The sequence below is a fragment of the Thamnophis sirtalis genome, unplaced genomic scaffold, assembly GCF_051295495.1.
Source record: "Thamnophis sirtalis isolate CommonGarterSnake01/CBP01778 unplaced genomic scaffold, rThaSir2_p1.2 scaffold_2, whole genome shotgun sequence".
In the NCBI taxonomy this organism is placed as follows: Eukaryota; Metazoa; Chordata; class Lepidosauria; order Squamata; family Natricidae; genus Thamnophis; species Thamnophis sirtalis.
In genome coordinates this window covers 63,714,950-63,729,855 of record NW_028261382.1, presented here as the reverse complement: position 1 = coordinate 63,729,855, position 14,906 = coordinate 63,714,950, and the positions used below count along the sequence as shown (strand labels likewise).

General features: G+C 43.9%; 1 protein-coding gene across 2 annotated transcripts in view; it reads left to right on the top strand.

Moving 5' to 3' along the window:
* The window catches only part of ADGRD1 (adhesion G protein-coupled receptor D1), a 159,680-nt gene that overhangs the window by 26,288 nt on the left and 118,486 nt on the right, over positions 1 to 14,906 (top strand). For both annotated transcript variants that reach the window (XM_087703755.1, XM_087703754.1), the window contains 3 exons: positions 643 to 753; positions 2,405 to 2,480; positions 11,560 to 11,701. In XM_087703755.1, coding sequence (XP_087559881.1) covers positions 643 to 753; positions 2,405 to 2,480; positions 11,560 to 11,701 — 329 coding nt within the window. The remainder of the gene's footprint in view (positions 1 to 642; positions 754 to 2,404; positions 2,481 to 11,559; positions 11,702 to 14,906) is intronic.

The window sequence follows — 14,906 nt, the reverse complement described above, 5'->3', positions numbered from 1 at the left end:
GATTATAATGAGAGGGAGGGAGGGTCTGAGAAAAGTCCTGCCTTAGCACTTGGCCACCACAGATGCCCCCGACACAACGTCAAACTGGTCATGCCCACCTCGGCCCCCTGAGGTCAAACACAACCCTCAATGAACTCAAGTTTGACACCCCTGATCTACAGCACCAAGCATCAGCCATGGTTCTTCCAGATCTTTTCCCCTTGTGCTGGAAGGAGATTAAAAGTTCACGCTCGGCAGCGTCGATCAAAACATGAGCCTCTGAACTCTCACTGCTGGAATGAGTATCTCTGCTGGTTGGCACAAAACCTCAGAGAACCGGGAGGGGAAAAAAGCCCCATTTCTCTCTCTCTCTCTTTGGTTCCCTTTTGAAAAATGTTTTACCTGTTGCAAAATCGTGAAGTTCTCTCTTCTTTGCTGCTTATAGCTCTAGCATATTCCTGCCCACCCCCCTGGTTTGCTTCAAAGACTGTGATTTCTCAAAATGTTAAAAGAACAGACCTTGGGGCTCAACAATAAGCAGGAACTGAACAGCCCCTTAGTTTAAGCGGCGGTGTGTGTGTGTGTGTAAAAGGACTAACTGGTGGCTTTGCTCTCCCTTTCCTTTTGGTTTTTTTTTTGATCCATGTTTGCATTATTCTACAGATTATTCCCTGGTTAAAATGCCTCCCCAGCTCCCAGATGTCCCGCAGTATCGTTTCCCATTACAAGGACAAAGTTATATTTCTATACCTGGAGAAGCATTCCAATATTCAGGTAAGGGAATAATTTACTAGGAGAAAAGAAAGGTTGAATCTGCTGCCCTTGGCTTTCTCCCGCCAGCCGAGGTTTTCCACCATATGGCTGGGGATTATGGGAATTAACATAAAGCCCATCTGGTAGGCCGAAGGAGAGGCCAGGAGAAATCGCCCTTTTTCCCCCTGAATTGTCCTTCTTCTGATCATTGGGTCAAATACACGTTTCCCTCAGTGGTGAGATTCAAATTTTTTTTACTACAGGTTCTGTGGGCGTAGCTTGGTGGGCATGACAGGGGAAGGATACTGCAAAATCTCAATTCCCTCTCCACTCCAGGGGAAGGAGCCTGCAAAATCATCATTCCCTCCCCACTCCTGGAGGAAAGATACTGTAAAATCCCTATTCCATCCCCACTCCTGGGGGAAGGATACTGTAAAATCCCCATTCCCTCCCACTCCAGGGGAAGGAGCCTGCAAAATCATCATTCCCTCCCCACTCCTGGAGGAAAGATACTGTAAAATCCCTATTCCATCCCCACTCCTGGGGGAAGGATACTGTAAAATCCCCATTCCCTCCCACTCCAGGGGAAGGATACTGTAAAATCCCCATTCCCTCCCACTCCAGGGGAAGGATACTGTAAAATCCCCATTCCCAGCCCACTCCAGGGGAAGGATACTGCAAAATCTCTATTCCCTCCCCACTCTAGGGGAAGGATACTGCAAAATCTCAATTCCCTCCCACTCCAGCGTAAGGCTACTGTAAAATCCCCATTCCCTCCCACTCCAGGGGAAGGATACTGTAAAATCCCCATTCCCTTGCACTCCAGGGGAAGGATACTGCAAAATCTCCATTCCCTCCCCACTCCAGGGGAAGGATACTGTAAAATGCCCATTCCGTCTCCACTCCAGGGGATACTGTAAAATCCCCATTCCCTCCCACTCCAGGGAAAGGATACTGTAAAATCCACATTCCCTTCCACTCCAGGGGAAGGTTACTGCAAAATCCACGTTCCCTCTGGATCATCTGGGATTAAGGAGGCAAAGAATAGATGGGGGTGGGACCAGTCAGAGGTGGTATTTATTGGTTCTCCAAACTATTCAAAATTTCCAATACCAGTTCTCCAGAACTGGTCAGAACCTGCTGAATACCACCTCGGTTTCCCTGTTTGGATTGCTGAGAAATCTGTTAATGGGAAAATGGGAAACTGAGTTTTTCCCTGCATTGCAAAAATCAGCATAACCACTGGAAGGCGGTAGAGAGTTAGTTTTTTTTCCTTTACTGCTTTGCCATCTAGTGGCCATCGTGATTTTTGCAGCTCCAATCTAGATTTCCCAACAGCGGAATGAATTATTGAGCATTTTAACTTCTTTGAATTGTTCCAACTGGTTGACAAATTCACAGCAATCCTTCCTATTTTTTCAACCTCTTTTCCACAAAAGAGGCTCTCCTCGGAGTCAAACCTTGGTATTATTTATTTATTGATCTTATTAAATTTATATATATCATCAGACTATTCAAGAGACCCTTGGTGGCTTACAAACAGATAGAGCAGAGGTGATGAAGGATGAACAAGGATAGAACTATTGGCACCCAAAGGGACTTTAAATTGTGGATTTTGTCTCTTGCATCACTGCGATCCTGATATCGGCAAATTTTTTGCCTTCTTTTACAGCATGGATTACAATTGTGGGTCTCTTCTACCATTCCATGCATCAGTATTTCCATAGCATCAAACCAGTGGACACCAAGTAAGTTCCTTTAAAAGCACAAACACGTTTGTGGTTATTCCTGAATAGGAGATTGGATGGGTTTGCTTGGCTTCACACAGTGTTTCTCAGCTTCAACAATTTAAAAATGTGTGAACTCCTAGAATTCCCTGCCAGATGGACGGATGGATGGAGGAAGGAAGGGAGGGAGGGAAGGAGGGAAAGGAGGGAGGGAAGGAGGGAAAGGAAAGAGTGAAAGAAGAGAAGGGAAGGGGAGGAGAGGAAGGGACAAAGGCAGGAAGGGAGGGAGGCAAAGGGAAAGGAATGGAGGGAAAGGAAAGGGTGAAAGAAGAGAACGGGAGGGGAGGAGAGGAGAGGAAGGGACAAAGGAAGGGAGGAAGGAAAAGAGAGAAAGGAAAAGGTGAAAGAAGAGAAGGGGAGGAGAGGAAGGGACAAAGGGAGTAAGGGAGGAAAAGAGAGAAAGGAAAGGGTGAAAGAAGAGAAGGGGAGGAGAGGAAGGCACAAAGGGAGTAAGGGAGGAAAAGAGAGAAAGGAAAGGGTGAAAGAAGAGAAGGGGAGGAGAGGAAGGCTCAAAGGGAGTAAGGGAGGAAAAGAGAGAAAGGAAAGGGTGAAAGAAGAGAAGGGGGAGAGGAGGGACAAAGGGAGTAAGGAAGGGAAGATGGGAGGAAAAGAGGTAAAGGAAAAAGTGAAAGAAGAGGAGGAAAGGAAGGTACAAAGGGAGTAAGGGAGGAAAGGAGGGAGGAAAAGATGGAAAGGAAAGGGTGAAAGAAGAGAAGGAGAGGAGAAGAGAAGAAGGGACAAAGGAAGGGAGGAAAGGAGGGAGGAAAGGAGGGAAAGGAAAGGGTGAAAGAAGAGAAGGAGAGGAGAGGAAGGGACAAAGGGAGGGAGAAATTAGATTAAGCCGTATTCCCAAGCCGATTATCATCTGGACTGACAGCATGGCACTCAAACGAAAAAGAAATCTAAGATTCTCATTGAAAATGCTCCGTCACCAACCTCAGCCGGTTCTCCACTTCCCTTTTAAAGGCCTTATCTGGTTGAACTTTAAATCAAGGGATGGACTCAGGCTAATTTAACTCCGAGATAGACTCTCCTTCCTGTTTCGCTTTCCCTCCAGAAGCTCAGGTCTAATTTACACCTCGCCAAAAGCAGATAATGGCTTTAGAATCTGTTTGCTTTTTGCAAACTGACCATGCATTTAAATTATGGAAACCTTGAGCAATATATCACTCAAATTCTTCCCTGACCTGGGAAATTTCCAAGCCTATTCAATACGGTATCTTCCACCCACATTAATTGTCAAAACCAATTTATTTATGGAAGCAATCACTATTGAATGAAACACACGTAGGGAGTGGCGAATTTTTCCCTGCACTGCTATGGCTTCACCTACAAGTTTAAAAGTTTCTTTAAAGAGGGTAGACCTGCTCTGCGTGTTGAATAGGCCAAAGGTAACTAGGTTATCTGTGGAGATTCTTAATCACCCAGGTCCTGGTTGTCCCAAAGCAGCTTTTCCAAAAGGCAACCGGCTTTTCTTTGTTTGTCCCTTGAAGAGGTTTCACTTCTCATCCAGGCAGCTTCTTCAGTTCTGGAGAACTGAAGTACCGAAGAACAGAACTGAAGAAACTTCTTTGGATGAGAAGCGAAACGTCTTCAAGGAAATAAACAAAGAATATAGAATATAGAATATTCTATAGAATCAAGATCAAAGTGTTAATCCCACTTTATAAGGCCTTGGTAAGGCCACACTTGGAATACTGCATTCAGTTTTGGTCACCAGGATGTAAAAAAAAGGTGTGGAGACTCTAGAAAGAGTGCAGAGAAGAGCAACAAAGATGATTAGGGGACTGGAGGCCAAAACATAGGAAGAATGGTTGCAGGAACTGGGTATGTCTAATTTAATGAAAGGAAGGACCAGGGGAGACTTGATAGCAGTGTTATAATATCTCAGGGGCTGCCCCAAAGAAGCAGTGGGTGGAAACTCATCAAGGAGAGAAGCAACTTAGAACTAAGGAGAAATTTCTTGACAGGAAAATCAATTAATCAGTGGAACAACTTGCCTCCAGAAGTTGTGAATGCTCCAACACTGGAAGTTTTTTAAATGATGGATAATCATTTGTCTGAAATGGTATAGGGTTTCCTGCCTAGGCACGGGGTTGGACTAGAAGACCTCCAAGGTCCCTTCCAACTATCATTCTATTATTATAGAATATAAACAGAGTTGGGAGGGACCTTGGAGGTCTTCTAGTCCAACCCCGTGCCTAGGCAGGAAAGCCTACACCACTTCAGACAAATGGTTATCCAGTTGCCTTTTGAAAAAGCACCTTTGTAACTTGGAATATGTTTCTTTTGCAACCTGAACTACATTGCAGAGGTCTGGACTTCTCATCTCAGAATTCAGATCGCCTTTCCTAAGAATTCTTTGTTTTAAATACAATTTTTATTAAGGTTGCTTCTTTTTTTACGAGAAAGGAAGATTAAAATCTAATGCATATTAATATAAAGTGAGAATAGGAAAAAAACCAGAAAGTAAAAAGCTAAAAATGCAAGAAAGGAAAGAAAAAAGTAAAGATAAAAGCAAAAAATATAAAAAGTCATTTCCAATCTTCTTTTTATATGTTACTAGCTGATAACCTGGCATTGCCCGGGTATTTTATTTATAGAGGGGAAATGTCCGGACCAAATGTAATTTCTAATGTTGGATTTCTCCCCTTACTAGAGGGAGCCCCCTTGTGGAGTACTGTGAAGCCGTTACTATGGCAAATCCACTGCACTGTACAGTAGAAGCCATTTTTCGGCAGTACAGTAGAAGCTGTTTGAAAGCACAACAGGCTATATCGTAACAGAACACACACCCCGAAGGGTGTTAGGGGTGTCTTACCCCCCACAGTATTTTTCTCCAGAGAGTAAGTTTGGTTGAAATTGCTTGAGGCATTCCAGAGTTATGCTGGAACACACAAACACACACACACACACACACACAGACACACACACACAGAGCCATTATTATATATATGTAGATAAGTACAATTATGAGTATTTCCAGTATATTATGTTATATGCTATAGTATACAGTGGAAAGCCTGATGGTGTTACTTAGGATGGGTAATGAAACGTCTACAAGAAAACAACCAAGCTCAGAGTTTGTTCTTCTTTCCCACTTTTAAATGGAAACATCTGGCTTCCTTTGAAAATCCTTTTGCAAATAGCAGTGCTTAAACTGGTAAACTTTAATTGCTCCCACAATCCACTTCTCCATAGGGAAATCTATTTTTTTTTTGGTGCGGCAAAACCCAGAAAGGAACGCCTGTATTATATAAAAAAAGGCTTAGCAACAACTCTTCCCTGTTAACAATCATTTAAGTCTCCCCTTAGATTCCCTTAATCAAATAGCAATGTTGCTTCTGATGTATTTGGCAAATGCCAGCTGTTAAATTCAGTTCTTTGGAGAGAAAAAACCCGCCCTCATAATTCCAAAACATAAAAATAAAAATGTTTGGCTTTTTACCATGTGTGCATACAGACAGACACACACACACACAGCACACCCAACTATCTAAGAAATGCTAGCTAGTCATAAGAAGGGAAGAGAGCCAGGGTGGTTTGTCAAAAAAAATGCGTTAGAGCAATGCGTTAATTAAAACTAATCACGAAATCTCTGTTGAGTCATTCATGTAGTTGTCTTGGCAGAAAGTGGTTTGCTAAGCAGAGTTGAGCATGGTTGACTTGTGGATGGGAAGTCATCTGGAGATGACTAAGATTAAGATATGGCGGGATGCTGAAACCCATCTCCGCGAGGACCATTTCCATCAGGTCACCAAGAAAACTTTGTGGGTAGTTCTTGAAGCCATCAAGAATCAAGTGCCATTTGATCGTGGTAGTACCATTCTCTTCTGCACTCATGCGACCACATTTGGAAGACTGTGTCCAGTTCTGGTCACTGGGATAAGAAAAGATATGGAGACTCTAGAAAGAGCAGACAAGAGCAGAGAAGAGAAGAGAGAAGAGCAACAAAGACGAGAAGAGCAACAAATAGGATTAGGAGACTAGAGCTAAACCATACGATGACTAGGTGTTGTTGTTGTTGTTAGTTGCAAAGTCATGTTTGACCCATTGCAACCTCATGGGCAATGTTCCTCCAGGCCTTCCTGTCCTCTACCATTCCCTGGAGCCCATTTAAGCTCACACTGGCTGCTTCGATGACTCCATCCAGCCACCTCATTCTCTGCCGTGCCCTTCTTTTGCCCTCCATCGTTCCCAGCATGAGGCTCTTCTCCAGGGAGTCCTTCCTTCTCATTCTTTGAGTTTCCCCTTCAGGATCTGGCGTTGCAAAGAGCAGTCAGGGTTGATCTCCTCTACAACGGACCGGTTGGATCGCCTTGCAGTCCAAGGGACTCAATGCAGGAGTCTTCTCCAGCACCAGAGTTCAAAGGCCTCCATTCTTTGGTGCTCAGCCTTCCTTAGGGTCCAACTTTCGCAGCCATCCATTGCAACTGGGGAAAACCATCGCCTTGGCTATAGGCACTTTTTTTTTTGGCAGGGTGATGTCTCTGCTTTTTAGGATGTTGTCTAGATTTGCCATATGTCTAGCTCTGTGATGGTGAACCTATTGCATGGGTGCCAGAAATGGTATGAAGAGCCCCCTCTGGGGGCACACGCACCCTCACCAGCTGCTCTTCCGGTTTCCGGTGTGTACATGCGCGCTGGCCAGTTGGTCTTCACAGGTGCCTGAAAATGGCCAAAAACAGCCAAAAAACCCAGGCCATTTTTCAAGCCATTTTCAGGCTGGTTTTTTTTGGCTGTTTTCAGGCCATTTTTCAGGCCAAAAGCAGCGTGAAAAACAAGACCTGAAAATGGCCCCCAAACTGCCCCAAAAGCAGGGATGCACAGCCTAGCCAGCTAGTTTTCTGGTTTCTGACACGCATGCATGTGAGCGGTTGCAGACGTGTTTCGGTTTGGGCCCTGAGTGCTGAGAAGTTTCGCCATCACTGGTCTAGCTTAATGAAGAGAAGACTTAGGGGAGACATGATAGCATTCGTGAAGAGGACACAGGATGTCATTTTATAGCAATTAATCAATGGATCAATTTGCCTCCTGGAGCTATGGTTGAGTTTTCCATGAAAATATTGGGCATCCATTGCCCTGGATTTTATAAGGACTCCTGTTTTGGATGAAAAGAGCTCCAAGGTCCCTTCCAGCCAAGGATTCAGCAGGTTGTCATTTGAAGAAGACTGGGTGATGCTAATCCTTTTTTTGAGATTCAATTAGATTCCCCATTGGAAAATCTTTCCCCTGACCCCAGATAAACAGCATATATTTTGATATCTGCAAAGCAGACTAATGACCAACTCAACTCTTTTTCTTTAAATGCCCCTTTTCTTGGCCAGGATCCGATTTTTCTAGCTTTTATTTGGAGGCTTTTTCTGTACCTCGTCAAAACCCTTTAAGCCTTTTCCCGCCATGACAGTTGATAGAAAATCCTCACTTTTCAGCTCATTTGCAAAAGGGTAGATTGGCCTTCTTGAAAGTCCAGAAAAATCTGGATGGGAAATGTCACCAAAAAACAACAAAAAACACCAGACATCATCCGGGAGTGAAGCTAGTGGAGCAAAGTCTAAACCTCCTGGGTGGGAAATAGAAAGAGGCAGATGGTAATTCGATTATTTAAACTTTGCTTGTCAACTGCTCCATCCAGCTAAGAAAAATATCCTGGCTGGCTGGCTTTCTAATCACAGCTTGTGCCTGTTTGGTTTCTCTCAGCATCCTGGTTTAAATTTATGGTACCCCTGAGAAGGAAACATTTTTTTCCTGGGACATGATGGGTCTCTTTCATAAAGTAAAGGTTCCCTTCACACATCTGTGGTAGTCGTTCCCAACTCTAGGGTGGGGGTGCTCATCTCCGTTTCAAAGCCGAAGAGCCAGCACTGTCCGAAGACGTCTCCGTGGTCATGTGTCCGGCATGACTCAATGGCGAAGGCGCACGGAACGCTGCTACCTTCCCACCAAAGATGGTCCCTATTTTTCTACTTGCATTTTTTATATGCTTTTGAACTGCTAGATTGGCAGAAGCTGGGACAAGTAATGGGAGCTCACTCCGTTATGCGACAGTAGGGATTTGAACCGCCAAACTGCCAACCTTTCTAATTGATAAGGTCAGTGTCTTAGCCACTGAGCCACTGGTCAATAAATAATGGACCGAAAGAATAATTTGAGGGAGGTGGGGGGAGATAAAGAAAGGGAAATTATCTCGAGAAAACTTCAGCTCTTGGTGGAAATTTTTTTTCCAGAGTCTTTGTATCGATTTATTCCTAGGTGCTGAAGGTGTGTGGCGTTCAGATTTTGTCCTCATAAGGCAGTGGTGTCAAACTTGATTTCATTGAGGCCCGCATCAGAGTTGTGCTTGATCTCAGGGGGTGGGCGGGCATGGCCAGGGTGGGCATGGCCAGCATGATGCCGTGTTCGGGGGCGCCTGTGGTGGCCTGAATGCACTGCCAATGAAAACGGGCTCCCGAGCACAGTTTCCGGCTGCGATGGCCTCCTGTAACCCTCTGCCAGTGAAAATGGCTCTCTCGAGGGCCACATCCTAAGCTCCATTTTTTGCTGCCAGAGGTGCCCCAAGCTGGACCTTTGCTGTTTCCAGGAGAGCCCTGTGGACTAGATCTAAGCACCCCATGGGCCAAATCCGGCCCCCGGGCCTTGAGTCTGACACCCCTGTCTGTCAGGGTTCCAAGTAACACCCCCAACGAAAGAAAACTCCGAGGCTTGAGTTTCCTCAAAATTCCATTTTATTAAAGAGGTCCTATTGACACATCTGGGAAAACCTGAATCTGAAAGCTTCCGGGTTTTTCCCACCCAAAAGAAAGTCCAAGTCTCTGCCCAGCACCCGCATGTGTCCATCCCATGGCCCAATCAGGCACCGTCCCAACTGGAGATGCCTCCCAGTCACACCACTCCAGATGCAGGGAAAGATGTCCTTGACTCTCTGAGAAAGGAATGTTATTTTGACTATATCTCTCCCATACTCCATACAATCCCCCCTCCCATTTCCCCACAGCATTAAACATGGCAGGCCGGAAGGCCCAATGCAGAGGATGGCTTCCAGGCCTGACACTATCATAAGGCCTTCTTAGAGAGTTTAAGAAGTCCAATGAAGGGGGTTACTTCTTTTAATAAGAGAAAGGGGGGGGGGAACTTCTGTGCCTTTCTCCAGGTTCCATATAGGAAGGCAAGAAATACAGTTGAACCAACTAAGGTTGTAAAAGCAGCTCAGATGCCTCCATCCGTGTCTGTAGGTAAAACGTTGCTCCAGATCCAATTGGAAGATCAAAGCAACCTGTTTTCAGGATCTGTAAAATGGTTCAAAGCAAGCAAAACTCTCTCGGAGGTCCTGTAGAAGTCAATCAATCAACCAGAATACAGCTGGAAGGCACCTTAGAGGTCCTCTAGTCCAATCCCCTGATCAAGCAGGAGACCCTATACCAGGGGTCTGCAACCTTAAACACTCAAAGAACCATTTGGACCCATTTCCCACAGAAAAGAAAACCTGAGTGGGTGTGGCCAATGACATCACTCCCTCCCATCCAGTCACATGACTACTCTAGCCATGCCTACCCAGCAGGTTATTAGGGCAGAGCACCAGTTGTTAAAAAACACCTGGAACCACAAAAGTCTTAACATAACTCTGTATCTCTACCTCCCTCCATCTCTCTTTCTCTCACACACATATACCTCTCCATCCCCCACCATTGCCCTTACCTTCTCAGGCCAGGCAAGGAGTCACTGGGGGGGGGGGCGAGGCCAGCCAGTGGTGGGATCACCCAACAGGGAGCCGCACCACCGGGCCCAATGAGCCGTATGCGATTCCGGAGCTGCAGGTTGCAGACACCTGCACTATACCATTTCAGACAAGTGGCTGTCCAGTGGCTCTTCTTAAAACCCTCCCGTGATGGAGTATCCATAAATCAAAGTATCCAAATTTCTGAGAATGGTCAGCACATTCATAAGCAGAGTATCCCAAATATTCTTCTGGGATTTGAGTAGAACTGAAGAAAGTCTTCTAAACTGGAAGTTCTTGGACTTCACTCAAGGACAACTGATGCTACTCAAAGGGAACTGCCTTGTTGGTCTTCTTGAGAGCAATAGTTGGGCTAATCTGAGTGAGCGTGACATTTTCTTTCCACGGGGGATGAATTTTGTGTTCTGCTACCTGACCTCTGCCTCTTGGTTGTTATGGACATTCATAAAGCACTGAAACAGTGGGTTGGTGGTGCCTGAATCTTCCATCACTCTGTCTCTCTAAGCGGCTGGGATTTTACACTTTAGAAATAAATATAGATTTGGGCTGCATAATTCTCATTGTGATCACAAAGATTGGTGTCTTTAATATTATTTGCATGTGCTGTCATACCTACACGTTTTGGAGATGTTCCCTTCTCTTCCCTTCCCTGCCTTGCCCTGCCCCTACATCCCTTCCTCCTCCCTTTCTTGTTTTCTTCCTCCCTCCCTCCCATTCTCTCCTTCCTTCCTTCCTTCCTTCCTTCCTTCCTTCCTTCCTTCCTTCCTTCCTTCCTTCCTTCCTTCTTCCCTTCCTTCCTTCCTTCCTATTGTTCTTCCTTCCTCCCTTCCTCTGATTCTCATTTTTTCCTTCCTTCTTTCCTCCCTCCCGCTCTCCCATTCTCATCTTCTCACTCTCTACTTCCCTCCCATTCGCATCTTTTCTTCCTTCCTTCCTCCCTCCCTCCCTCCCTCCCTCCCCCCATTCTCATCTCCTCCCTCTCTACTTCCCCCTCCCATTCACATCTTTCCTTCCTTCCTTCCTTCCTTCCTTCCTTCTTTCCCATTTTCATCTCCTATTTCTTCCTTCCCATTGTCTTTCTTTTCTCCCTCCCTTCCTCCCTTTCATTCTCATCTCCTTCCTTCCTTCTTTCCTCCCTTCCTTCTTTCCTCCCTTCTCCCTCCCTCCGTCCCTCTCATTCTCATCTCCCATCTTCATTTCTTCCTGCCCATTGTCTTTCCTCCCTCCCTCCCCAAATAATGATGGGTGTCTGATGAAACAAAATAAGTAACAGGTCACTAATAAGCTGTTGCTTTAATTTTCCAGAATTCCTGAAGCTGCTGCCTGCAAGGAGTGTACAATTTTTGCTACGAGCTATCTTATCTCCTTGACAATGGAGCCATCCCCAACTCTGTCTCACAATCTGTCAAGTTCTCCCCTCATCACCATCCATATGAAGCATCAACTGGTAAGTGATGATTAATCTTTCAGTATTCCACCCCCACTTTCGGTGATAAAAAACTGCAGGGGGTCACTCTACGTTTCCATGAAGTGTGATTCTCCAACCGACAAAAAATAAAATAAAAGAAAATTCAGGAGGTTATTCTACAAACCGTCATTTGCAAATTCCTTAATTCTCACAGGTTTCACAGGTAAGCTGTGAAAAAGCCAAGGAACCCTCTACTCTCATGTATGTGGCTGTTAGTTGCAAAGGGAAAAGAATTGAGTTGGTGAAATTCTTGAAACCTTACCTTAATCAATCTTGCTAAATACCGTATTTTTCGGACAATAAGACACACCGGAGTATAAGATGCCCCAAGATTTGGAAAAGTTAAATAAGAATTTTTTTTTGCCCTCCCCGGCCCCCAGGAGCACTCTGCAGACCCCATTTTTGTGAAAAACAAATCTGTTTTGGCGAAAACAGGAAGTATGAGGCAGCGTTTTCAGAGTCCAAAAAAATGGCTGTATTCGGTGTATAAGACACACCAACATTTCCATCCTCTTTTAGGGGGGCATCTTATATTCTGAAAAGTACGGTATGTAGACTATGAGAATCATTTTTGGAAAAATCAGTTGCTTTGGGTTTTAGGCAGCGATCAAGTGCTTGACAACTATAGAAATATCAAAGATGAAATTGGTCTTAAGAGTTAAAAGTTTCAATACATGTTTAATTTAATGCAGCATAAGGAGAGTTGGGTATGTTTTTTTAAAAAAAGAACTTGGATTGGATTTCTGTAGAAGCCAATTTCCAAAACCTATCAAAGTCAATTTAGGATGTTTGAATGAAGTCAAACAGTGCCCATTTTTCTCTGATCAAAATTTAATTGTTCTCCCTTTTGGTTTTTGAATATTTGTCTGAAAAAGAACGTGAGCTTCTGGAAATATTAAATTAAAATATAGAGAGAGGGAGGGAGAAGGACAGAGAGAGAGAGAGAAAAGAGAGACAGAGTGAAAGAGAGAGAAAGAGAGGGAGGGAGGGAGCAAGAGGGAAAGAGAAAGAAAAAAAAAGAAAGAAAAAAATGAAAGAGAGAGAGAATAAAGAGAAGAGAAAAAGAGAGCAAAAAGAAGAAAAAAGGGAGAAAAAGGGAGAGAAAGAGAAAATGAGAGACAGACAGAAAGAGGGAAAGAAAGAAAGAATAAATGAAAGAGAGAGCAAAAAGAGAAAAGATGAGAGAAAAGGGGAGACAAAGAAACAGATAGAGATAAAGAGGGAAAGAGAAAGAAAAAAAATGAAAGCAAGAGAGAGACAGAACAAAAAGGGAAGAGAAAAAAGAGAAAAAAAGAAGGGAGACAAAGACAGAAAGAAAGAGCGAGAGAGATAGAAAAAAGGGAAAGAAAAAGAAAAAATGAAAGAGAGAGAGAGCAAAAAGAGGAGAAAAAGAGAGAGAGAAAAGAGAAGAGAGAAAGAGGGAGAACAGGAGTGAGATAAAGAGAAAGCAAAAGAGAGAGAGATTTATTGATAAAAAATATAGCTCTCTAGTAATATGGTTGTTAAATGAGCTGGTTTCTTACAAATCCTCAGATCTTGGCAAGAGGCTGTGATAGTAGAAACAAGGCCTCCAGTATTGTCTCTGCTTTGTTATGGGAGGAGAAGTTGTGGGCATCTGGTTCAATAGACATATTTTCTGTCATCTGCAATATAATAGGATTACTAATTGATTTGCTGCAGATGCTGACTCTCAGGCAGGAGGGTGGGGTAAATTAAGAACACAGGTATTGATTTTAATTTTCTGTGGTTGTTCTCCCTTCCTTGCCTTGTGATTGCATGGAAGGCAGTTTTTTTTTTAATGAATGGCATCCCAGCATGCCTTTTTAACCAGCTGAAAGGGCGTAACATCTGCACAACTCCATTGCTGAGTTCTTGTCTTGTATAAGTCAACTTGTCAGCCTGTTTGATGCTTGCTTGCTATCAGGCCTCAGTCTCAGTCCTAGTTTTAACACCATATAGAATGGAATGGAATAGAATAGAATATAGAATGAATAAGAAAACAGAACAGAATAGAATTCTTTATTGGCCAAGTGTGATTGGACACACAAGGAATTTGTCTTTGGTGCAGATGCTCTCAGTGTGCATAAAGAAAAATAAAATAGAATACATTCATCAAGAATCATATGATACAACACTTAGTCCAGTGGTGGGATTCAGCCAGTTCTCACCTATTTGGGAGAACCGGTTGCTAACTTTCTAAGCAGTTCAGAGAACCGGTTGTTGGAAGAAATCTCCTTTTGTTTTTTTCCATTTTATAGGGCTAATCCTGTAAGGAAGGCAGGAAGGAAACATTCTGGTGTTGTTTCTAGCATCATCTTTATTGCCCTGCTTACAGAAACCGCTTCTCCGGTTAACCTTTATTACGTTGTAACAGCTAAGGCGAAGTGCCCGTCGACATGAGTCACATTGAGATGGCTACACCCATGCAGTCACATGACCACTGAGCCACGCCTACCCAGCTGATCATTAGGGCAGAGAACCGGTTGTTAATTTAGTTGAATCCCACCATTGACTTAGTCATACGTTACTAATAAACAATCAAATTATATTAGGAAACAAATAAATGAAGGAAGAGAAGAATAATAGTAATGCAGATTTAGTAAATAATTTGACAGTATTGAGGGAATTAGTTGTTTAGCAGAGAGATGGTGTTCGGGGAAAAACTGTTCTTGTGTCTAGTTGTTCTGGTGTGCAGTGCTCTATAGTGTCATTTTGAGGGTAGGAGTTGAAACAATTTGTGTCCAGGATGCGAGGGGTCTGTAGATACTTTCACAGCCCTCTTTTTGACTCCTGCAGTGTGCAGGTCCTCAATGGAAGGCAGGTTGGTAGTAATTGTAGTTTTTCTGCAGCTCTGATTCTCCTCTGAAGTCTGTGTCTGTCTTGTTGGGTTGCAGAGCCAAACCAGACAGTTATGGAGGTGCAGAGTTAGTTTAGTTTAGTTTAATTTAGTTTAGTTTATTAGTTTTGTATGCCGCCCACTCCCGAAGGACTCCGGGCGGCTTACAATAAAAAAAGGAAGGGGGATAAATAAGACAATACAAAATTTAATATACAACAACATTCACAATTAAAGTGGGGCTGGATACTTCAACAGCCCCAGGCCTGCCGGAACAGCCAGGACTTAGTAGCTTTACAGAAGGCCGGGAGGGTAGTAAGGGTCCGGATCTCAATGGGGAGGTCGTTC